This window comes from Rana temporaria, chromosome 3, assembly GCF_905171775.1.
Source record: "Rana temporaria chromosome 3, aRanTem1.1, whole genome shotgun sequence".
Classification (NCBI taxonomy): domain Eukaryota; kingdom Metazoa; phylum Chordata; class Amphibia; order Anura; family Ranidae; genus Rana; species Rana temporaria.
In genome coordinates, this window is record NC_053491.1 from 277,661,155 (window position 1) to 277,687,124 (window position 25,970).

Consider the following 25,970-nt stretch of genomic DNA (forward strand, 5'->3'; position numbering starts at 1 on the left):
GAGGGGGCAGGACACAAAAAGCCTCTCCCTACTCCCTGACCATGGACCGCAGCCTGGGATTAAGGCAGCGTCCTGCTAAGAGTTGGATGGCCAAGTGTCTATCCGTAGGCTTGTGAAAAAAACAAAACAAAAAAAAACAAATGTTTTCAAGCCCTTACGGAAGGCCATCAAGGAGGAGGATGCTCGGAGCTGATTGCAAAGAGAATTCCCCAGTGTTTGGAGCCGGCAGCCACCCTTTGAAGCTCAAGCCATCTTTATGGAGAGGGAGAGGGAGAGAGAAGACCGTGCAACACTAAGGAGTGAAAATGGCTAATTGGGCCCAATTTGGACCTTTTTACTCAGGGGTGTACTCAATTTTGTTGCCAGCGGTATAAACATTAATGGCTGTGTGTTGAGTTATTTTGAGGGGACAGCAAATGTACACTGTTATACATGTGTTATCACATGAAAAAATATAATAAAACCCCAAAAAATATTATAATTATATATATATATATATATAAATAATCACACACACACACTATATGAACTCTAATACCACCCCATTTTTAGTCTGTAGAGTTCAATATTGAGTTGGCCCTGAAGTGCATTTGTGAGGTCAGGCACTAAAATGGATGAGAAGGCCTGGCTCGCAGTCTCCGCTCTAATTCATCCCAAATGTGTTCTATTGGGTTGAGGTCAGGACTCTGTGTAGACCAGTCAAGTTTCTCCACCCCAAACTCGCTCATCCATGTTTTCATGGACTTTGCGCACTGGTGCACAGTCATGTTGGAACAGGAAGGGGATATCCCCAAACTGGTCCCGCATAGTTGAGAGCATGAAATTGTCCAAAATGTCTTGGTATGCTGATGCCTTAAATTTATTTGGACCAGTACACATAGAAAGGCCCATAAAGACATGGATGAGCGCGTTTAGGGTGGAGGAACTTAAGTACTGACCTCAACCCAACAGAACACTTTTACAATGAACTAGAGTGGAGACTGCGAGCCAGGCCTTCTTGTCCACATCAGTGCCTGACCTTACAAATGCATTTCTGAAAGAATGGTCAAATATTCCTATATACACACCACACTGCTAAACCTTGTGGACAGCCTTTCCAGAGGAGTTGAAGTTGTTATAGCGGCAATGGGTGGGCCAACTCAAAGTTCATGTGCGTGTAAAGGCAGGCGTCCCAGTACTTTTGACAATTTAGGGTATTACACATATTATACACACACACAATTTTTGTTTTTATAAATTTGAAAAGATGATAGCATTTTGGCAAGGTTTATGCTTAAAATGTATCACCTTTACTAAATCTTTACCTCATTGACAGCACACATCCTTGCTATTGATCCAATATTATTGGTTATGGTTACCAATGTAGCACGAGCCAAATCTTCTTTACTAGCAGACTCTCGTTTATCTTTGCATATCATATTGCCAAAACTACAGAGAAACAATTGAAAAGAAGGCGTCAGTAATGCAAAATGAAGAATACACAACTTTAATGAATAAAGGAAATCACATTTTGAAGAATAAACATAATATGGAAACAAATGATATACTGAAGATAACTCTTAAAACAGACATGCAGGCATTATTGCCCCGAACCCCTGTAACGGTCACTTCACTGCGTATGTGTAAAGCCTAGTACACACGGGCTGAATGTCGGCCTGTTCAATAGAAACAGGCCGACATTCGACCTGTGTGTACAGCAGCCGGTCCAGCTTCTGTGGAAGGCTCATGACTGAAAAAGGTGCGTCCCCCTATTAGAACACAATAGCTCAGCAGGGGAGGTTACTATGCTTACATCGGATTGTTAGTACAGCGGCTCTCACCTGAGCGGTCAGTTTTTCTGTTCAACCTGAGAAGAAACTAGTAGTGTGTACGGGGCTTAAAAGCTGTTTTTGAATATCTATTTAAATTTTTTCCTACCTTCTTACCTTTATAGATATAATAAATTTACTTCCGTCCTAGCCCGGGCACGGTGCAGTATCTTATGTCCTCTTCTGCGGCAAGCCCTCCTCCTTCTCCCCCCGCTGCCTTCTGGGACATGTGCAGTTCGTTTTGCAGAGTGGCCCCGAACATCCTCTTCTGGGGTCCCTTGGCGGCTCCTTCCCGTTTTAGATAACCCCCTAGGAGAATCGGTCTCCCGGGGGGTTACCTTGCAGGCGTGCTCCTGAGTCCATCATTCAGCATCCAAAGCCGCCATGACTTGGCCCCGCCCCAGCATCATTGAATTTAATTGGCAGCAGCAGGAGGCAATGGCTGCGCTGCTATCAATATATCCAATCAAGTGCCGAGAACCCCGGGCAGAGGGACAGCGCATTCTCGCCGTGGGAAATTCCAGGGATCAGGTAAGTAAAAACGGGAGGGGCCAGTCACTGCCAGGTATTTTTTCACCCTAATGCATAGAATGTATTAAAAATGAAAAAACATGAGGGTTTACAACCCCTTTAAAAGTCAGCAGCTACAGTACTTGTAGCTGCGGACTTTAAATAAAGTTTTTGGAGACTGAAACTCCGCTTTAAGGGGTTTACAACCCCTTTAATACAGGTAGAAACCACATACAGTTAGAATACAATATTGTTTCTTATAGTGGGACTTTAAAAAAGGTAACCCTCTGCTCAGACTGTGGACATTAAAATATTTGCATATTCATAAGCAGTAAAAGCCCTTTAGTAGACTACACATTTATTAAAACCAATACTAAGCAGGTGGCTTATGCTTAATCTCAACTTCAAGTACAGTTTTTTTTTTTAAGATGTCTGAGTAATGGTCGTACAATCTCATGCACAGGTTAAAGTGGTTCTAAAGCCTAAATGTTTTTTACCTAAATGCATTCCAATACTTCACAGGATCCCATTAGCTCCCGCTACGGTCAATCCAATTCTGTGACGATGGAGCAAGGGGTGGATGTCTGTCAATAGATGCAAACAGGGCTGCACCAGTAGCAAGCCTGCATGAGTGCCCATAAAAGCAGATTTCTATGGGAGCAGTCACTGTAGGGAAGGAGTCAGGAGCACCAGAGGGGGACTCCAGCAGAAGAGGATCAGGGCTGCTCTGTGCAAAACCACTGATCCAAGTAAAAAAATAAAGCTTTACAATATTTTTAAGGAAAAAAGGACAAGGACACCTGCATCTAAGTGGAATTTTGGCTGTAAAACAAATTAATCAGCATTCTTTAACCACTAGAGGCCCGCGCTATAGCTGAATGACGGGCACAGCACAGACGAGAAAGTGAAAGAGAGAGATCAGAATTGAGCTTGAGGGCAGGACCCAGCATAAATATTACACCAGCCAATGATTGGGCTGCTTTAGAAAGGGGGCAGGGCCACAAACACGTAGCGACCCGCCCAGATACCATCCCATTGGCTGGTGTAATATAGCTGCTGGGTCCCGCCCACCCCCGACATCGATCTGACAGTTCCTTTCTCTCACCTCTGTTACTTGTCAGTTTCACACACTCAGCGCGGCGCTTGCCAGAGCCGTCGAGTGTGGAGAAGGGAGGAGGAACGGCGGCCAGAGTTAAATATCGGCCCAATTTTGATAATAATTGGCGGATGGCGATTTATCAAAGATAGCCAAATATCGATCGACCTGTAGCTTTAATAATTGTTTGTTACTCTTTATGAAAACCTTTTTTTTGATAATAAAATTATAAATCTTTAACATAAATCGTACAGTGTTTTACAATTTGTACCCATCAAGTCCCGTTCCCTGGGGGAAATTTTTTGTATTATACCCAAGTTAGGGATGTTGGCCTTTATTCAGCAGATGTAACCCACCTCCATCTTTTTGGTTTCTGATCACATTGATGGTTCAGGTCTAGGAAGAGCTGCCCAGTGGCATCTTGCACTGTCACTAACATTGTGGTCTCACAACACTGTGGGAAAGATGAAAAAGTAGGCCTTGGCAAAACAATAGCTGCATAATGGAGAGAGGGGGGGAGAGAGAGCGAGAGCGAAAGAGAGCAAGAGAGAAAGAGCGAAAGAGAGCAAGAGAGAAAGAGCGAGAGAGAGCGAGAGAGAGCGAGAGAGAAAGAGCGAGAGAGAGCGAGAGAGAAAGAAAGAGAGAGCGAGAGAGAGAGCGAGAGAGAGAGCGAAAGAGAGAGCGAGAGAGAGAGAGCGAAAGAGAGAGCGAAAGAGAGAGCGAAAGAGAGAGCGAGAGGGAGAGCGAAAGAGAGAGCGAGAGAGAGAGCGAGAGGGAGAGCGAAAGAGAGAGCGAGAGGGAGAGCGAGAGAGAGCGAAAGAGAGAGCGAGAGAGAGCGAAAGAGAGAGCGAGAGAGAGCGAGAGAGAGAGCGAGAGAGAGAGCGAGAGAGAGAGCGAGAGAGAGAGCGAGAGGGAGAGCGAAAGAGAGAGCGAGAGAGAGCGAAAGAGAGAGCGAGAGAGAGCGAAAGAGAGAGCGAGAGAGAGCGAAAGAGAGAGCAAGAGAGAGCGAAAGAGAGCGAGAGAGAGCGAGAGAGCGAGAGAGCGAGAGAGCGAGAGAGCGAGAGAGCGAGAGCGAGAGCGAGAGAGAGAGAGAGAGAGAGAGAGAGAGAGAGAGAGAGAGAGAGAGAAAGAAAGAAAGAAAGAAAGAAAGAGAAAGAAAGAGAGAAAGAGAGAAAGAAAGAAAGAAAGAAAGAGAGAGAAAGAAAGAAAGAAAGAAAGAAAGAAAGAGAAAGAAAGAGAGAGAAAGAAAGAAAGAAAGAAAGAAAGAAAGAAAGAAAGAGAGAGCGAGAGCGAGAAAGAAAGAAAGAAAGAAAGAAAGAAAGAAAAAGAAAGAAAGAAAAAGAAAGAAAGAAAGAAAGAAAGAAAGAAAGAGCGAGAGAGAGAAAGAAAGAAAGAAAGAAAGAAAGAAAGAGCGAGAGAGAGAAAGAAAGAAAGAAAGAAAGAAAGAAAGAAAGAAAGAAAGAAAGAAAGAAAGAAAGAAAGAGCGAGAGAGAGAAAGAAAGAAAGAAAGAAAGAAAGAAAGAGCGAGAGAGAGAAAGAAAGAAAGAAAGAAAGAAAGAAAGAAAGAAAGAAAGAAAGAAAGAAAGAAAGAAAGAAAGAAAGAAAGAGCGAGAGAGAGAAAGAAAGAAAGAAAGAGCGAGAGAGAGAAAGAAAGAAAGAAAGAAAGAAAGAGAGAAAGAAAGAAAGAAAGAAAGAGAGAGCGAGAGAAAGAAAGAAAGAAAGAAAGAAAGAAAGAAAGAAAGAAAGAAAGAGAGAACGAGAGAGAGAAAGAAAGAAAGAAAGAAAGAAAGAAAGAAAGAGAGAAAGAAAGAAAGAAAGAAAGAGAGAAAGAAAGAAAGAGCGAGAGAAAGAAAGAAAGAAAGAAAGAGCGAGAGAAAGAAAGAAAGAAAGAAAGAAAGAAAGAAAGAAAGAAAGAAAGAGCGAGAGAAAGAAAGAAAGAAAGAAAGAAAGAAAGAGCGAGAGAAAGAAAGAAAGAAAGAAAGAAAGAAAGAGCGAGAGAAAGAAAGAAAGAAAGAAAGAAAGAGCGAGAGAAAGAAAGAAAGAAAGAAAGAAAGAAAGAAAGAAAGAAAGAAAGAAAGAGCGAGAGAAAGAAAGAAAGAAAGAAAGAGCGAGAGAAAGAAAGAGCGAGAGAAAGAAAGAAAGAAAGAAAGAAAGAAAGAAAGAAAGAAAGAAAGAGCGAGAGAAAGAAAGAAAGAAAGAGCGAGAGAAAGAAAGAAAGAAAGAGAGAGCGAGAGAGAGAAAGAAAGAAAGAAAGAAAGAAAGAAAGAAAGAAAGAAAGAGCGAGAGAGAGAAAGAAAGAAAGAAAGAAAGAAAGAAAGAAAGAGCGAGAGAGAGAAAGAAAGAAAGAAAGAGCGAGAGAGAGAAAGAAAGAAAGAAAGAAAGAGAGAGCGAGAGAAAGAAAGAAAGAAAGAAAGAAAGAAAAGAAAGAAAGAAAGAGAGAGCGAGAGAGAGAAAGAGCGAGAGAAAGAAAGAAAGAAAGAAAGAGCGAGAGAAAGAAAGAAAGAAAGAAAGAGCGAGAGAAAGAAAGAAAGAAAGAAAGAAAGAAAGAGCGAGAGAAAGAAAGAAAGAGCGAGAGAAAGAAAGAAAGAAAGAAAGAAAGAAAGAGCGAGAGAAAGAAAGAAAGAAAGAAAGAAAGAGCGAGAGAAAGAAAGAAAGAGCGAGAGAAAGAAAGAAAGAAAGAAAGAAAGAAAGAGCGAGAGAAAGAAAGAAAGAAAGAAAGAAAGAAAGAGCGAGAGAAAGAAAGAAAGAAAGAAAGAAAGAGCGAGAGAAAGAAAGAAAGAAAGAAAGAAAGAAAGAAAGAAAGAAAGAAAGAGCGAGAGAGAGAAAGAAAGAAAGAAAGAAAGAAAGAAAGAAAGAGCGAGAGAGAGAAAGAAAGAAAGAAAGAGCGAGAGAGCGAGAGAAAGAAAGAAAGAAAGAAAGAAAGAAAGAAAGAAAGAAAGAAAGAAAGAAAGAAAGAAAGAGCGAGCGAGAGAGAGAAAGAAAGAAAGAAAGAAAGAAAGAGCGAGAGAAAGAAAGAAAGAAAGAAAGAAAGAGCGAGAGAGAGAAAGAAAGAAAGAAAGAAAGAAAGAGCGAGAGAAAGAAAGAGCGAGAGAAAGAAAGAAAGAAAGAAAGAAAGAAAGAAAGAAAGAAAGAAAGAAAGAGCGAGAGAAAGAAAGAAAGAAAGAGCGAGAGAAAGAAAGAAAGAAAGAAAGAAAGAGAGAGCGAGAGAGAGAAAGAAAGAAAGAAAGAAAGAAAGAAAGAAAGAAAGAAAGAAAGAAAGAAAGAGCGAGAGAAAGAAAGAAAGAAAGAGCGAGAGAAAGAAAGAAAGAAAGAAAGAAAGAGAGAGCGAGAGAGAGAAAGAAAGAAAGAAAGAAAGAAAGAAAGAAAGAAAGAGCGAGAGAGAGAAAGAAAGAAAGAAAGAAAGAAAGAAAGAGCGAGAGAGAGAAAGAAAGAAAGAAAGAAAGAAAGAAAGAGCGAGAGAGAGAAAGAAAGAAAGAAAGAAAGAAAGAAAGAAAGAGCGAGAGAGAGAAAGAAAGAAAGAGCGAGAGAAAGAAAGAAAGAAAGAAAGAAAGAGCGAGAGAAAGAAAGAAAGAAAGAAAGAAAGAAAGAAAGAGAGAGCGAGAGAGAGAAAGAAAGAAAGAAAGAGCGAGAGAAAGAAAGAAAGAAAGAAAGAAAGAAAGAAAGAAAGAAAGAAAGAAAGAACGAGAGAGAGAAAGAAAGAAAGAAAGAAAGAAAGAGCGAGAGAGAGAAAGAAAGAAAGAAAGAAAGAAAGAAAGAAAGAAAGAAAGAAAGAAAGAGCGAGAGAGAGAAAGAAAGAAAGAAAGAAAGAGCGAGAGAAAGAAAGAGCGAGAGAAAGAAAGAAAGAAAGAAAGAGCGAGAGAAAGAAAGAAAGAAAGAAAGAAAGAAAGAAAGAAAGAGAGAGCGAGAGAGAGAAAGAAAGAAAGAAAGAAAGAAAGAAAGAAAGAGCGAGAGAGAGAAAGAAAGAAAGAAAGAAAGAAAGAAAGAAAGAAAGAAAGAAAGAAAGAAAGAAAGAAAGAAAGAAAGAGCGAGAGAGAGAAAGAAAGAAAGAAAGAAAGAAAGAGCGAGAGAAAGAAAGAGCGAGAGAAAGAAAGAAAGAAAGAAAGAAAGAAAGAAAGAAAGAAAGAGAGCGAGAGAGAAAGAAAGAGCGAGAGAGAAAGAAAGAAAGAAAGAAAGAAAGAAAGAAAGAAAGAGCGAGAGAGAAAGAAAGAAAGAAAGAGCGAGAGAGAAAGAAAGAAAGAAAGAAAGAAAGAAAGAAAGAAAGAAAGAAAGAAAGAAAGAAAGAAAGAAAGAGCGAGAGAGCGAGAGAGCGAGAGAGAAAGAAAGAAAGAAAGAAAGAAAGAAAGAAAGAAAGAAAGAAAGAAAGAAAGCGAGAGAGAAAGAAAGAAAGAAAGAAAGAAAGAAAGAAAGAAAGAAAGAAAGAAAGAAAGAAAGAAAGAAAGAAAGCGAGAGAGAAAGAAAGAAAGAAAGAAAGAAAGAAAGAAAGAAAGAAAGAAAGAAAGAAAGAAAGAAAGAGCGAGAGAGCGAGAGCGAGAGAGAAAGAAAGAAAGAAAGAAAGAGCGAGAGAGCGAGAGCGAGAGAGAAAGAAAGAAAGAAAGAAAGAAAGAAAGAAAGAGAGCGAGAGCGAGAGAGAAAGAAAGAAAGAAAGAAAGAAAGAAAGAAAGAAAGAAAGAAAGAAAGCGAGAGAGAGAGAAAGAAAGAAAGAAAGAAAGAAAGAAAGAAAGAAAGAAAGAAAGAAAGAAAGCGAGAGAGAAAGAAAAGAAAGAAAGAAAGAAAGAAAGAAAGAAAAGAAAGAGAGAGCGAGAGAGAAAGAAAGAAAGAAAGAGAGAGCGAGAGAGAAAGAAAGAAAGAAAGAAAGAAAGAAAGAAAGAAAGAAAGAAAGAGAGAGCGAGAGAAAGAAAGAAAGAAAGAGCGAAAGAAAGAAAGAAAGAAAGAAAGAAAGAAAGAGCAAGAAAGAAAGAAAGAAAGAAAGAAAGAGCAAGAAAGAAAGAAAGAAAGAAAGAAAGAAAGAGCAAGAAAGAAAGAAAGAAAGAAAGAAAGAAAGAAAGAGAGAGCGAGAGAGAAAAAAAGAAAGAAAGAAAGAGAGAGCGAGAGAGAAAGAAAGAGAGAGCGAGAGCGAAAGAGAGAGCGAAAGAGAGAGCGAGAGCGAAAGAGAGAGCGGTTCCACACAAGCTGGAGTTTTTTTTTTTTCGGTTTGTGATTAAGGTTTTACATGAATAAATAAAATCTGATAATTCTAAGAACCACTCTCAGTGGTAAATGCTTTGTCTCAACACTCAGTTACATTTGCAGAACTTGTTCTGTTGAAAATGACAAACCGGTTTATGGGCCGGTTCTGATCATGCATTACACCGGAGTGGTCTGTTTGTTCTTGTGTGAATTACTTGAGATCCAGGTGCAGTGCAACTTCAGTCCATTCATTTGAACATCAGAACGATTCTAAGGAAAATATAGATACTGGAGGGCATCTAACCCACAATGGGAAGGGCATGGATGTGCCCTAGCAATCTGAACTTATCACTATAGATTTCAGCAAAGGAAATTGTATTAGCAAACTTTGTGGAACTGCCCAGGAAAATTTAAACAAAGTATTTTAAAAGTGGCTTCAACTAAACTTAATTGGTCTCCTGTATGTTTAGCAAGATTGAACACCATTATGTTACTCAGAAGTAGACATATATAACTTTGCCAGAAAACTCTATCAAAGAATAATGAGATTAGTTTGAATGGTTGCATATAGTATGTACAGTAAGCCCCCTTTCACACTGGTGTGTTTTTCAGGCGCTTTGGCGTTAAAAAAAAAAAAAAAAGCATGTAAAGCACCTGAAAGTCTCATCTGCAATGCCAATGTTAAAGGCCGAGTGCTTTCAGAGCCCTTTCACACTGCCAGCGCCCGAAAAGCGATGGTAAAGCTCCGCCAAGACCCCTTTCACACTGGGGCATTTTTCTGGCGCTTTGGCGTTAAAAAAAGCACCTCAATGGAAATGGGCACTTTAGGAGCGGTGTATTCACCACTCCTAAAGCGCTGCAAAGAAGCTTGCAGGACTTTGACGCAATACCAGCGCAGTGCCTCAGTGTGAAAGCACTCGGGCTTTCACATTTGGATTGCAGATGCAGCTTCTTTCAGGCGCTTTTTTTTTTTTTTTAACGCTAAAGCGCCTGAAAAATGCTCCAGTGTGAAAGTGGTCTAAAAAATTATTGTATTATTATTATTGTAAATTGTGATAAAAAAAAAAAAAAAATGATATTATTGTTACCTTGATGCTACTGCCCAGCCAGGAAGTCCAAACCGTTCATAATCCCCTCCATATATATCCCGTACCAATTTATCAGCGTTTGTGCTATCACCAGATGATGCCATTTCAAGAGCCTCTTCAAAGCTATCACATCCAGTCAGTAAACTGCAGAGGCCAAGGAAGGTCCCACCACCAAGACTGAAAAAAAAAATACAATTATAAACAGCAAGTTGTTATTTTCCACTAGTAGAAATCTTCCATATCAGTTATTAAAAAAATGCGTATTATGCTTAATACGTTTAAGACTGGGTTCCAGGTCACCATAAGATCTTAATTGAGGATTTACATTCTTACCATTTGTAACCGAGTACCAAACAATTTAGTATCATGGAGCATGATAGGGTGTCTGAAGGTCCCCTATATAGCAGAAAGATCGTTTGGAAGTCTTGTTAATGGCAAATATGGTTTGCAGTATGTTTTTTCCCCCCCTATTGCAGATTAGGAGGATGCAATATACTGTATGGCCACTTGAGGGCATCAAACCCACATAGGGATGGGATTGAATTGCAGGTTATGCATTGGGACAATTGGAGCAGTTTTGGTTATTTATATAGGCAAATACATGTTGTGTGTTATGAGGCATGTATGACATCACATGCAGACGTGGGATTACATAGCCACACTCCTACCCATATTATAAAGAGATCTGTACTGTAAAGTGCCACCATTTCCCATGGGCTTTTCTTAAAACACACTTCACTCTGATGAAGTCTTGTTCTAAGGTGAAACATGTTGGGTTAAGGGACATTTGTGATCTTTTTTTTTCCATTATGGGCACTTAGATTTATTGGGGCAATGTGGGTTTAGCTGCAGAACGAAAAGAGTTTTTTTAGTGGACGGTTGGAGATGGTGGATTGATAAAAATGCATTATTTTTCCAGGCTGGAAGGGTATTGTGGTATATTTAGATGGGCAGCTGAGCCTTTTAGTAACCCTTAAGTAGCAATCCATGCCTTTGGGTTGTGGTATGTGGCCAGTGCACTGACCCTACCCTATACATATCTCCACTCAGACAGAAAAATTGACCAATGGCAGCTAAGGACATACTTGCTGTCTGGTTGTTATCTCCCTATAACGAAGGCAGTTGTATTTTTGCGCCTTGTATTCATACACTTGACATATTTATGGCTTCCTTCCATGTTCTACATTATGAGTGTTAGACAGGTTTTAGGCCATAGTGGGTTTGGTGCGTGGTTATAGTTCTCCCTTGCTGTCGTTTTTCTATTATGCCTAAAGTACATTACCTTGTTCCACTGACTCTCTTATAGCTGTCCTTTGAATGAACGGCTAGAATACTGACTCCAGAGCCAATGTTCACAACTAGTAAAGGGTAGGGGTCATCCAGATTAAATGGGATCTTCTGGCACTGTTCAGGGTGTGAAGCATTTTCAAAATAATAGCACTCAGCCTGTCCATTAAACCGGACAGAATCTATAAACAGCAATCCTTTAACAAGGGAATCCAGTTCATCCACCTTGTGCAGCTGAAGATTCCCAATCTGAAAAAAAATTACAAAGGGTGATCATTGTTATAATACTTTTGTTAGTAAACAGATACTTTTATGAAAAGACAGTAATACGTATATTTTACTATATTACAAAAACAAACATACCACTTATAAATGTTAGATTGAATCTCAGCCTAAAAGTAGTACTAAAGTCACAGCTTGTTTATGATAAATACATCCCTCTTGAGCAATTAATCATTGGAATATTATTAGTTTCAAAAATGTTTTTACTGTAGCAGCCTCCAGGTTCCTCTGTGCTCCTGGAGGGGGCGCATTCACTTCTGTCATGAACAGTCCCCCCATTACCATCCTGGGGTCTGCACATCCCATAATTCCTAGCAACATCATGCATGCATGCCCTGTCAAGGCCTTGTTGTTTTTAGTCCTTTGGGCTGCCTGCGTGAGTCTCTACATAGCCAGAGAGTGCACAAGAAAAGGTAACAGCTTTGCACTGCCAAAAGTTAGCTTATTTGTGAGGAAGGTAGCACAGGCCGATATAAAAAGCTGCATTTGCATGTAAATGCACATTGAGTAGGAACATACTGTTAGGGACAGTTGAGCAGCCTTGGATGTAGACAGTTTACATCTTGGGCCGCTCATCTGTCCCCAACCTCATGTTGTCAAACTTAATGTGCGATTCATGCCGCAGCTGCCTGTAACTTGCTGGCCGTGGATGATCGCTATCTACAGCACAAATACGCTCCTTCTTGGCAGTATACAGCCCTACATACCCATGTATATGAAATCTTTTCATAAGCACTGAAATTGTAAAAAATAAAATAGGGTTTACTAGAAAATGCATTTCCTGCAGAAAATGCTGAATAGCTGAATTGCTAAAGCTAACTGGATGAATAGCTTAAATCCGTAAGAAAAAGTTGGAGAGAATCAGCATTCCCACTAATTAGCATCTTTTTAAAAGTAATTACCTTTGCAGGAGCTGCCCCATTTCTACCATTAAAACAGCCCCCATCATATTTCCCCCATCAAATTTCCCCATTAAAAACCGTACCATCAAATTGCCCCATTAAAAACCTGCACCATCAAAATTGCCCCCATCCTACTGCCCCCATCCTATTGCTCCATCAAAAACTGCCCCCATCCTATTGCCCCATCAAAACTGCCCCCATCGTATTGCCCCATCAAAAATTGGTCCCATCGAAAACTGCCCCAATCCCTTGCCCCATCAAAAAGTGTGCCAAAAAAACCCATCCTATCGCCCTATCAAAAACTGCTCCATCAAAATTGCCCCTATCCTTTGGCCCCATCAAAAGCTGCCCCCATCAAAAACTGCCATCAAAACTGTCCCCATCCTATTGCCCCATCAAATTTCCCCCCATTTTATTGCCCCCATCCTATTGCCACATGAAAAACTGGCCCCATCCTATTGTCCCATCAAAAAGTGCCCATCCTATTGCCCCATCAAAAACTGGCCCCATCCTATTGTCCCATCAAAAAGTGCCCATCCTATTGCCCCATCAAAAACTGGCCCCATCCTATTGCCTCATCAAAAACTGTCCCCATCAAAATTCCCCCCATTCTATTGCCCCAAACAGGACCCATCAAAAACTGCCCCATACTATTGCCCCATCAAAAACTGCACCATCAAAATTCCCCCAATCCTATTGCCCCATAAAAAAAACATTGCCCCCATCAAAAACTGCGTCCCCACCAAAAACTGCCCCGCCTCTCATTGAGTACAATGTTAAAAAAGTGTTAAAAAGCTTAATATTTTAAAAAGTATAAAATAGTAGAAAAAAAGTTGAAGAAGTCCCATCATTAGCTGTAAGAGATGAACATTTTAAAAGTTGGATGGTTTTAATAGCTGAAAGTATGCAGAAGTTACGCAGAGCCAAAAAATGTACAGAATAAAATACAAATTTTAATTAAAGATAAATAAATCAAAAAAAATAGTGGGACTGCTGAAGCATTCCCACTAAATATAAAAAACGATTTTGTATTTTTTTTTATTTCGGTCTTTTTTTAAACCGGTGCAGAGAGGGAAGACAGCAGTAGCTGAGTAAAAAGGAAAAAACAAAAAACTGCGCTAATACGCTCAAAAATTAGCAGGCAGCAGCTGGCGTGCGATACACAGAGCAAAACATACATATAAAACAAAGCCGCGCCAGAGAGATTCTAAATAGGTAAATTGCATTCAGGGTATGGTGCAAATCAAGTCCATAGAATGCAATAATCAGCATATGTCTCCAGATGACAATAAAGTTCATGCAGATATAGGGTCCTGGAAGCTCACACACCCAAAGTGACAGGTATTGTATTACTAAAGTGATCCCTTCACCGAAAATGTAAGGCCGCTTACCAGAGGGCAAGCTTTCTATGCAGTCGGCTATAGCCCAGCCCCGGCCTTTGTGGACTCTCAGGAATACAGGGGGATACAGGTCCCAAGGAAAACACCAGGCACGATCTCAGGCTCATCCGATTATAAGAATGAAAAAGAAGGTGCACCATAGCATAATTCCGTATAAAAAATTGGCATTTATTAAAAAACGTAAGCGTACTTACAAACATCGATTTAAAAACAGCATGTAAACGAAAGTGCCGGCCGGCAAACTCTAGAAGCCCTTCCTCCTTAGCGTGGTGATGTCACTGCACGTCCTCCCAGACGCGTTTCGTCATCAATTGGACGTTCTCAATGGGATAGGGCGTATCAGTGATTCACCAAATATATATATAACCAAGCCTCATTGTGAAATGCAGGACAATAGCAGCGCAGACGCCATCTTAACTGTGGGAAAAGATGCCAATACTCTGCGGTGCGGCGCTACACCCCCAAGAAAAACAATAATAGATATAGGAACTCTTAGAAGAAAGATAAATAAAGAAAAGGGATTAATGCCTGGAACTGGTCATTACCTTTGATATGACCATCTATTAGTCAAAGGTCTCATAGAATGATTCCATCTGGCCTATCGCAAGCCGCGTGGCCTCCACTCCACTCCTGTACATTATACCCTACCCACACCCAGAGCATTCCTATGTGGCGCCAATGTGCAATAATTAAAAAATTATAAAAAAAAACTATTTTCTTTAGGGACTACAGGCGCTACATATATATGCTAAACCTAGAAGCGGGTTTAAGAACCAGATCTTACTCAACCCAGAGAGCCAAAAAAAATTCCCTTATTCTCACAGGGTTTAACCCATAAGTAACCCCCTTATACATAAGTCTCTTAAGGAAACTAAGTTAAATAATGAAAAAAAAGTGGATATGTACATAGAGGCAGCAACCATAGGTTATCAGCCTCCATATCCTTATTGTGACAGTGTGTAAATTCTCTAATATCTAACAAAAAATTTATTTTAAAGAGATGATATTTTAGGGCCTCTCCCATTCGGGTACCAAAACCTTAAATAGCGAGGATAATGTTCATCCCTCAACTAATTTCTCATTAGTCCTTAGACGTGGTGTGTCCTGCGTACCCAATGATAGGGACGCACCTTACCCTACAAAAAAGTGCTAAAATAAAACAAAAATGTCCTAAAACATTAATGTAGAAATCATTTATACCGGTATTAAGTGCTACCATTTTCTGTGCTATATAAGGGCGAATAGAACTCTGCCTACATAGCGGCGAAAAAACTCCGCCTATAAGATGCATGTGACGTGCATGTGTCAAACAACAAAAAATCTGAAAATAAAAAAGGAGGAAAACGAACAAAAGAAATAAAAATGGGAATAAAAAATATATCAAACTGGGGGGGACTAGGGGAGTTATGAACCGCCTCTATTGGTGCAGATCACAATGAGTTTACAGATCACGCATTGTTAATAAACGCATTCACATCTGTTTCAATGTTCAACCCATAAGGGGCGTAGGTTTTTAAACGGTAGATCCAACCCATTTCCATCCTCGAAATTTCCCTTACCAGATGGCTCCCCCTCCAGTGTGGCTTGAATTTATCGATCCCTAAGAAAAGGGTATTAGATGGGTCTCTCCTATGTTTCAACCAATAGTGGTTAGAAACAGAATGATTTTTGAATCCTGCCAGAATGTTGGTGATGTGTTCATTAACACGAATCTGGAAGGATCTTTTGGTCCGGCCCACATACTGTAGGCCGCAAGGGCACTGCAGTAGATATACTATGCCAGTAGAGGCACAGGTAATACAGGGCCTAATTTTATGTTCTCGCCCAGTAGCTGTAGAGGTAAAGGTGGTTACACACCTCTGTGGGCAGGAATTTAAAGAACAGACTCTACAGCGTTTGCACTTGTAGTATCCTTTCAATTGATCAAAAAAACATATACCCCTAATTGGAGGGTCTAGAACATTCACTGCTATTTGGTTCCTTAGGGACTGAACACCCCTAAAGATAACCGTGGTTTAGATGGCAGGATGTCCTTCAGTACAGGATCATTCATTGCTATATGCCAGTGTTTATTGACAAGTTGGGTAATAGTTCTATACTGGATAGAATAGGTCGTTATAAAGGGTACCCCATCGGGGAACTTCTCCCCCTCAGTGGCAACTTTCTCCTGCAGAAGGTCCTCCTTCCTAGTGGCCAGAACTCCATTCAAGGATCCCTGTATGGACTCCTTTGAGTATCCTTTCTCCAGCAAACGATCAGTCAGTATCTCAGCCTGGGCCAAAAATTGATTAGGATCGGAACAAATTCCTTCTCAGTCTGAGATACTGGCTCTTAGGGACCGCCCTTAACCACGGTTCATGATGGCAGCTATCCGTTGGTATAAAGGAATTTCTATCTGTTCCCTTAAAATACGTGGAGGTAACAAATTTATCATCCCTAACCTCAATTTTCAAATCCAGATAATGGATTTCGGTTTGGCTGGCTTCATATTTTTGGAGGGATGCAATTGAAATATGAAGCCAGCCAAACCGAAATCCATTATCTGGAGGGGGCAAGCACGTCACTGACCACCGCAGTAAAGCCTCCCTTCACTGTGGTGAGTAACAAATCAGACAAGCAGGAAGTGAACAGAACAGAGAAGAAATAGAGCAACTTCTGAGCAAACACTAACAATGAGGAAGTGAAAAAAGGAATGTCTGCAGATAAAGAATGCTTATTATGAACAAAAAATGTTTTCCTTTACAACCCCTTTAAGTCGGAACGCTCACTGATGACCTCGTTCCTGTGCAACCCCGAGGTGCCAGCTAGTCTAACTCTAAATGTCGTGGCCCTGGGCCTCGCGTAACCTGTTCCATTTCGGGCACCTGGTGGACCCCAGGTCTCGCACGTTGCTCCTGTTCTCCAAGCTCCAGTCCCAACATGACCTCCCTAGACAAGTGTTTTACAGTTACCTGCAGATTCGCCACTATGCCCAAACTATACCCCCGCGGCTACAATTCTCCGCTCCTACCCCATTTGAACGCATTATACTAGAAGGCCGCTTACATAGAGGACTGATTTCCAACATTTAAGAGATTTTTTGATATATATGTTAGATTATTTTATAATATTTTTATATCTTATATTTTTTCATATAAATAGTGTTCTTTATAGTGCGCTCCTGTCATTGCTTAATAGGAGTACATAGAATATAGAATACCTAAGCTTATCTCCCGACCTGTCTATTTCCACCTGTATCTTATATGCCCTGTGGATGCATTCGTCGAGGGACCACCAGCCATGTAAATACACACTACGATACTTCAATTTATTTCATTTTTAATTCCGTATTTTGATTAATATTTCTGTTTTACTAATGTGTCACACTGTATCATTGCAGATAAGGTTCTACCTCTCTGCTAACTTTATATTCCTCATCCTCGCCCTGAAGAAGCCCCACGGCGAAACGTGCGTTGGCGACTTCCAAGGAATATACAGTGGTCACTTGCTGTTGATCAATTTGTGATAAATTCTCTTTTGTATATTTTTTTCTGTATATCCTGTTTAATTTATTTATATGCTATTAAATTATATATTTTTACAAAACCATACTTCCTGGCCTGAAAGTCTGACCATCAATGTCCACTTGCTTGATATTGTTTCTTCCCTAATATAATTACAGATGTGGCCCATGTGAGTGCTATCCTTGTGTTTCTACTTCAATCTTTTTTCCTCTCTGTGTCTTCCTTTCCCCCCTGCTTTTTCTCCTCTCTCCTCCTTTTTTCATTCTCTTTTTCTCTCTTTCTTTCTTTCTTTCTCTTTACGCTTCCTCCAGGTTCTCCAACCAACCCTTCGCTTCTTTTAATCATACTATAGAATATAGAAGTACATTAATTATATTCTTTTAATTTTAAATATGGTCCAATATTTTATATATATGGTCCATTGTATTGCATTGCACTGGATCACCCTGCATTTATAACTCCGTTGTGAGGCTGCTCTGACAAGGGGATCTATACTAATCTTGTTCCCAACTACGTGTCATTAGTTTTCTGAAATAGTCGGTCCCATTGAATATTTTTGCATCGGCTTCAGTTAACAATAGTTACATAATATATAAGAGCTACCATTGCCAATATACTCTATTTCCACCTAATATCTGGTAGAAGAGATAGAATAGATAACCAAAGCTATGGCCGCGCTACTGCTTAAGCGACGGACTTCAACAAAATGGTGGTCAGCAGACTTCCGGTTTGTACACATAAAAATACAGGCGGCACAACCAATCAGGTTCCCCAGATGAAGACACATGACCGTGTCGTAACGCATAGGGATTGGCCATTGGCAGATGTACACCTGGAGTGACGTGAGACGGCGCAGAGGACGCCACTGTTCATTTTTACTTGCACTTGTTTTATCTTCTTTATGTAAGAGCATACACACCGTAATAAACGTTCCCCTTTGCTTTAATACTACACCATTGAAGGCCCGTCTTGTTCCCCTGAATGGAGATTTTATAGGTATTTAGCGAGGAGACTGGATAAGGCTGTGGCTATCTGGACGGAGAGGCACCAGTGGAGTTTCAGTGTGGAATGCTGTATTCGGTGAAGACATCTAAGATTATCCTTACTGCTGTCTTTATTCATTAGCGAGGTGAAAGTTCTGGGTGACCAGACAGACGTTTTTGGTGCAGTTGTTTATCCCGCTCTGGGATTTGTGGACATTCAGTTCTTCCCTTTTTAGCAAGTTTTTACAGCCATATCACATATGGACTATATTGTACTTATACAATATATTATTTATTTCACTTTTGATCATTGCTTCACCATCTATGCACTTTTGGTCGCATTATTAGTGTGTTTTATAGATTATGCGCAAGAATTCACTTTCATTTATTTACATAGAGGTATTGCAGTGGTTAAAGATACTAAACATTTTAAGCCAAAATCCAGCTAGTACTTTTATAAGTCAGTGTTTTTCCTTTTGGGATAAAGGTTTTATATAAATAAAAGCCAATCATTGTAAGCACCCCTGTCAGTGGTAAATCGTTTATCTTATCCGAGTAACTGCCACATCTGCAGGACAGCTTGTTCTTTTGAAAAAGAACAGACTTACTGGCTGAATTACTGCATCGGTTTACTTTTTTAGGCTTTCTTCCTTCTAATTTCATCTTGTGATCCAGCCAGCAAGTCTGTTTTTCACAAACTCAAGCTCCCCAGCAGAATCAGTTTAGATGGATGAGACAAACCCCTTAACACTGGCAGGAGGGATTAAAATGCTTTTATTTAATCATGCAAAACCTTTACCACCAAAAAAAAAAAAAGGCTACTTTTACACTGAGGCGCTTTGCAGGCGCTATAGCGCTAAAAATAGCGCCCTGAAAGAGCCTCTCCTCCCACTCCAGTGTGAAAGCCCGAGGGCTTTCACACTGGAGCGTTGTGCTGGCAGGACACTTATAAAAATCCTGCTAGTCGCATCTTAAAGGCGCTGTATACATAGCTCCTAAAGCGCCCCTGCCCATTGAAATCAATGGGCAGTGATGCTGGAGCAGCGCTTTGCAGGCGGTTTTAACCCCTTTTTTTGGCCGCTAGCGGGGATTAAAAGTGCCCCGCTAGCGGCCGAATAGTGCCACAAAAACAATGGTAAAGCGCCGCTAAAAATAGCAGTGCTTTACTGCCGACATCGCAACGCCTCAGTGTGAAAGTAGCTTAATGCCGCGTACACATGATCGGAAATTCCGACAAGAAAACCGTGGATTTTTTTCTGACGCAATGTTGGCTCAAACTTGTGTTGCATACACACGGTCACACAAATCTTGATGGAAATTCCGACCGTCAAGAACGCGGTGACGTACGACGAGCTGAGATCAATAGGCAGTTTGGCTCTTCTGCTTGATTCTGAGCATGCGTGTTTTTTTGCGTGTCGGAATTGCATACAGACAAGCAGGTTTTCCAATAGGAAATTCCGACAGCGAAAGTCCAATGGAAATAAACACGGTCGGAATTTCTGACAAAAAAGCTCACATGGGAGTTTTCTTGTCAGAATTTCCGATTGTGTGTACGGGGCATAACATTTTGCTGTAACTGATTGTGTAACTGAAGTGTGAGCTGGAGTTTGGCTTACATTTTTTTAGTGTAATTAAATCTGCTAACACATTTAACACTACCCCCCAACCCTCCCCCCGAAATTACAATGCTGCTGTCTGCGGTGCCTCCTGTGCTCATTGCATCAGCGTTGCGTCTCACTAATACCGGAGGTGTGTTACTGGCCAGATCACCAGGTGAAAAATGTGAGAAAAAAGCCAAATAAAAGAAAATTGATACCACCACATCTAATGATTGTTAAGCTGCAATAGAATACATTTTTGTTTGGGGGTTTAGTACCATTTTAACCCCTGTAGTGGGGGTGGCCCAAGTGGAAGGCTAGTGTTTTCTTGTGTCAGATTTGGGAGGAAGAGGAAATTTAAGTAAAAAAAATATGCATTTTGCAAAAATATGAAGAATCCAAACTATGATTAAAAGTTGTTTAAAAAGTTGAGTTAAGGATACTTACTGTACGAAAATCTTCCTCGAATTTATAAGCCCCACCTCCAGTGGCACACAGAACAGTGTGAAGAGTTGAAAATTTCTTATCCCTTGCCATTTGAACAAATGTTGGTAGATCATGGGTTGGAAAACGAATAAAGTGCAGATTTCCCCTTCTACCAAACAGCGTCAAGTCTTTCAGCTCCATATGAACATCTCGTATGCCTGTGGAACCATAGGCTATATTGGAAGTCAGATATTTACGTATACTCTTTAAGCTTTCTACTTCCTCCTGCTCTTCTTCTGCTGTAATGTCGATTGGTTCAAAATAGGCTAGCTTCACTAGTGTGCCACCAATGTCCATGCCAAACCATGGGAAAGCTGAGCAAAGGAAGAAGATATATCAGAATATGTACACTTGCTTTTTACATTAAAGTGAATGTAAAGTCTGTTTAAAAAATTTTTTTTATATTTATATATATATATATATATATGTTGTCCCGATACCACTTTTTTAGGACCGAGTACAAGTACCGATACTTTTTTTCAAGTAGTCGCCGATACCGAATACCGATACTTTTTTTTAATGTCATGTGACCGTTTTCAAACCACAATACAGACCAAAGATATTTTCTTTAGAATTATGAAGAACTGGTACATCATGGTGTGGGGCTGTTTTTTAGCATACGGTACTGGAAAACTACATATCATTGAAGGAGTGATCACTGTCAGTGCAGCTCATCGGTGCCAGTGCCCAAAAGTGCAGCTAGCCAGTGCCACCTATCAGTGCAGATCAGTGCCCATTAGTGCATCAGTGCAGGGAGGCAGCTTATTAGTGCATCTCATCAGTGCCACCCAATCAATGCCAGTGCCACCTATCAGTGCCATCCATTTATGAGTGCCATTCATTCAATGCCAGTGCCACCTATCAGTGCCATCCAATGGTGCCATCCAATTTGTGTTCGATGTCACAAAAAAAAAAAAAAAAAAGAAGTATTCTATTTTGGTATCGGGAGTATTTGCGCGAGTACGAGTACTAGCGCAAATACTCGGTATCGGTCCCGATACTGGTATCGGTATCTGGACAACCCTAATATATATATATATATATATATATATATATATATATATATATATATATATATATATATATATATATATATATATTACTTACCTGATCTGTGGACTTTCCTCTTCTTGGGTCCCTCTTCGCTGCTCCTGGCCCTCCCTCCTGTCGAGTGCCCCCACAGCAAGCAGCTTGCTACCCCAGCACTCGACACCCCCAGCACCCGAGCCGAGTCATAGCTCCATGTGTGTCCATTCAAACATGGAGCCCCGACCCCTTCTCTCCGCTGATTGGCTAACTGACTTTCACCGACAGCTGTGGGAGCCAATGGCGCCGCTGTTGTGTCCCAGACACTTGTTTACAAAATGTTATAACAGAAATAAAGCAAAAAACTTTTTTCCCCTAAATATTTGGTCTTTTTTTTATTTTTTATTTTTTTAGCAAAAAATAAAAAACAAAGTGGTATTTAACCACTTCAGCCCCGGAAGAATTGACCCCCTTCCTGACCAGAGCATTTTTTGCGATTCGACACTGCGTCGCTTTAGCCGACAATTGCGCGGTTGTGCGACGTTGTACCCAAACAAAATTGGCGTCCTTTTTTCCCCACAAATAGAGCTTTCTTTTGGTGGCATTTGATCACCTCTGTGGTTTTTATTTTTTAAAAAAAAAAAAAAAAAACAGCGTCAATTAAAGCTATATTTTTTGCTAAAATAAATATCCCCAAAAATCTATATACATTTTTTTCCCTCAGTTTAGGCCGATATGTATTCTGCTACATATTTTTGGAAAAAAATAAAATAAATTGCTATAAACGTATATTGATTGGTTTGCGCAAAAGTTATAGCGCCTACAAAAGTAGGGGATAGATTTATGGCGTTTTTATTATTAAAAAAAAAAAAAAAATGATAAAAAGTTTGTTTGGCTACAGTGTACCATGACTGCACAATTGTCATTCAAATTGCGACAGTGCTGGAACCTGAAAATTGGCCTGGGCAGAAAAGGGGTGAAAGTGCCCGGTATTGAAGTGGATAAAGTGGTTGTAAACCTCAGATATGAAATATGAACAAAGCGTATCCTTCTAGAGTGTGTACTTGTCTCATTTCAGAGCACTAAGTGTCATTTCTATGTGCTGCCCATTCTTTAGCGATCAGCATGGGTCACTTGGGACAAATCTTCCTGACACCAAGAGTAAAAAAAAGTGACAGGGGAGAGATCTCCAGCTGATTGACAGCATTGTCTCTGTTCCTGTGTGAAAGGGGGTGTGTCCCTTCCCTCCAATCAGCTGTCAGAGCTCTCCTTGCCAAGCTCTGCAAAGTGCAATTTCAGTTCTCCGCACCCGTTTATCTGACAGCTCAGACGAGTTTTCTAAATTCTGGGCTTTGAACAACTGCAGAGAAGAGAAGACTGCAGATAAACAGCTACAACTAGGAGGATTTGTTTAATCTCTGTGCATCGCCTAAGGCCCGTCACTTCATTGGGTATATGTAAGGGTTTGCTTTAACCACTTCAATGCTGGGCACCCTAACCCCCATCCTTCCCAGACCAATTCCCAACTTTCTGTGCTCTCGCACTTTGAATGACAATTGCGTGGTCATGTTACACTGTACCCAAATGAAATATTTATCATTTTGTTTACACAAATAAAGCTTTCCTTTGGTGGTATTTATTCACTGCGATATAAGCCAAAAATAAGAGCAAAAAATAAAAACGATATTTTCTACTTTCTGTTTCAAAAGAAATCCAATAAAATCAAATTTCGTCATAAATTTAGGCCAAAATGTATTCTGCTACAGTACTATGGTAAAAAATCCTGGTAAGAGCTGGTTCACACAGGGGCGGCACGACTTCGGGGGCGACTCGGCCAGGCGACATGAAGACGACATCTAAGGCGACTTGCAAAATGACTTCTGTATAGAAGTCAATGCAGGTCGCCCCCGAAGTAGTACAAGAACCTTTTTCTAAGTCGGAGCGACTTGCGTCACTCCTATTAGAACGGTTCTATTCACTAGAATGGGACGCGACTTGTCAGGCGGCTGCGTCGCCTGACGAGTCGCCCCAGTGTGAACCGGGTCTGACTGTACAATAATCGGTTTGTGCGATCACGTACAGATGTGCGCAGAGGATCACTGGGACAGATGATTTTACTGGGACAGGTGTTTTTACTGTGTGGGGACACTGTTTTAGGGACACCAGCCTGGTGATCAGTGTGTAAAAATACAGCTCATACACACTGATCACCGGCCGGCTGCAGAGATCCGCTCTCCTTCTCACTGACAAGCTCCGTGTGAGGAGAAGGAGAGCCAATCGCCTAGCAACTGGCTCTCTATTTACATCACATGATGGCTGTGATTGGACACAGCCATCATGTAATCAGAAGGGCCAATCACAGAGTCCTTCTGCCGATCCGGGTGGCATGAGAACATCGGGACTGCGCAGTCTCGCGATCCTGCTCCTTCGGAGGGACGTTCAGGAACATCCACTCAGAAGGAGGAAATGCCCACGAGGCCGTTTATGTGCAGTGGCCGGGTGGCAAGTAGTTAAATAGTTGGTCTGGGCCAAGCTGGATAAACTGTAAGCAGCATCAGTTACCTACAGTATACAGCGCTGGGTTCTGGCAGTGGTACACAGAAAAAAATTGAGTTGGGTTCAACCTTTCACAGTAAGCCTTCAATAAACACAAGGCTTCCTCGGAATAGGTGAAGATCACGATGCCATCTGCCTGTCTTGGGGGCAAAAAAATAGCCTATAATAAAGATAACCATTTCCCCTTAGTGGTTCACACAGGGCTACAACAGCACAGTCACTTACATGGTTTCTTTGCATCCTTGATTTTCATCGTTGAGCCGATCCTTGAAGCTTTCCTTCCTGTAGAAAGAACATGCAGAGTCACTCATTCAGGGTTCCGGGGAAAAGAGGAAGATAGATAACACTTTGTACTGAAGCCTTCCCCACTGTCCATCAAGCCGGGTATGATCACTGTCTGCCCAATACAATGATCACCTCACACCCTGACTCCTCCTTCTATCGTCACACATACAAACAATCACAACTTCCTCTCCTAACACTGCGGACCGGAAACGGCGCCCTCCTTCCACCGCAAAGCCAGCTGGGATCTGTAGTTTGTAGAACCTTCTGGCCTCTACAGTGCGCTATTTCTAAGACCTCGGAAATGGCGGAGCGCTGGCAATGTGTACAAAAACAAAGGCGTACCTGTTGATAGGGAATCGTTTTATGAGGAGAGGAATGGACGTGGAAGGTTATCGACGGACGCTCCACATACAATACACATCGCACGGATCTGGGTACAGCTCGGCTCTCTGTTCTGTCATATCCGCGGACGGTGCTTGGATGCAGATGACGCCGATTCTGTCTCCGCCAATCAAAAGCGGCAGGGGGAAGGAGCCAATTAGGAGGCGGAGGTGTTGTATGAGAGGGAGATGAAAGGCGGATGACAAGCGGCAAGGAGTCTATCATTGGGAGCCATGGCTTCTGTGTCTTGTATATCTCTGGGATATAGACCTGTATAATACACACATTCTTTATAAACCGCTTTCTCTCATTTCCTCTTCACCTCACCCTTTTATTTACCATTTTATTTTTATTAAAAAAAAAAAAACGATTTGTATTGCAGTACCTGGCCGTGTACTGTCATTCTCTCCTAGGTAAGCATGTTATTCATTCCTACATGAAGCCTCCTGGGCAGGGATGAGTTCAAGTGGTTGTAAACCTCAGACATGAAAAATGAACAAAGCATATCCCTCTATAGTAAGGTGACCAGATTTTTAAAATGAAATCCAGGGACTTTTTTATTTTTTTTTATTTTAACTATTAGAGCCCTTTCACACTGGTGCGTTTTTGCGCCGTTTTCGCGGTAAAAATAGCACTATTAAAATGCTCCTCATGCATCTCAATGGACCCTTTCACACTGAGGCGTTGCGCTGGAGGAGCGTTGAGAAAAGTCCTGCAAGCAGCATCTTTTGAGCGCTAAAAAAAACGCTCCAAGAACGCCCCTCTCCATTGAAATGAATACGCTGTAAAATAGCGGTGTTTTACCGCTATTTTATTGCTCCACTATAGGCGTTTCCAGTGTGAAAGGGCTCTTAATGGCAGCAATCAGCGACTCATAGCTGTACTGCGATATTGCTCCACCAGGGAGATCGCTCCACCAGGGAAGGCAAGGAGATAAACAGGCAGGCGGCTGGCTGGGACTTGAGACAAGGCAGAAGAACATGCGGCCAAAACTGAAGAAATGGTCCTTCCGCTTCGATCAGCACATCAGAAAGGGGCACAGATAATGGGAAAAAATACACCCCCTAAACTAGTAGGAGTGGTGGAGCGGGGGGTGTAATTCAGATTGTTTTTTAATTCTGCACTGACTGTCTTTGAAATTGGCCCCCGGACCTGTTTAAATCCAATCCGGTGACAAAGCCAGGGACAAACTTGGTACGGGGACAGTGTCCTCAATCCGGGGACTGTCCCCGGAAACCGGGGATGTCTGGTCACCCTACTCTAGTGTACTTCAATCCAGAGCACAAAATGGAAAATTGAATACTTACCTTTCTGTAATTTTCCTTTCCTGGTGCCTATCCATGGCAGTGCCTGCATACACATGGTTGGTTGGTCCAACCCGCAGGACTATTATAACTCTATAAAAGAGAACCCCCCCATTCTCATAACTAGACTCAATGCAGCCACAAGAATAATAACCAGGGAGGAAAATACACTGCGATGGATAGGCACCGGGAAAGGAAAATTACGGAAAGGTAAGTATTACATTTTCCATTTTCCTGGTGCCTTCATGGCAGCATACACATGGTAAAATAACTCCCTACCAGGGAGGGAATGCTGAAGAAAACCACATT

General features: G+C 41.2%; 1 protein-coding gene across 2 annotated transcripts in view; it reads right to left on the bottom strand.

The window, feature by feature from the left end:
* Positions 1–24,479, bottom strand: part of PANK3 (pantothenate kinase 3) — a 50,070-nt gene extending 25,591 nt beyond the window's left edge. The window contains exons 1-6 of one of the 2 annotated variants that reach the window (XM_040344675.1): positions 24,319–24,479; positions 23,917–23,973; positions 20,071–20,423; positions 10,951–11,204; positions 9,669–9,845; positions 1,305–1,428 (exon numbers count right to left, since the gene is read on the bottom strand). In XM_040344675.1, coding sequence (XP_040200609.1) covers positions 1,305–1,428; positions 9,669–9,845; positions 10,951–11,204; positions 20,071–20,423; positions 23,917–23,944 — 936 coding nt within the window. In that variant the 5' untranslated portion in view covers positions 23,945–23,973; positions 24,319–24,479. Of the gene's footprint in view, positions 1–1,304; positions 1,429–9,668; positions 9,846–10,950; positions 11,205–20,070; positions 20,424–23,916; positions 24,290–24,318 lie in introns of those variants that run through there. The other variant, XM_040344674.1, reaches the window with a different exon arrangement.
* Between the last annotated feature and the right edge of the window lie 1,491 nt (positions 24,480–25,970).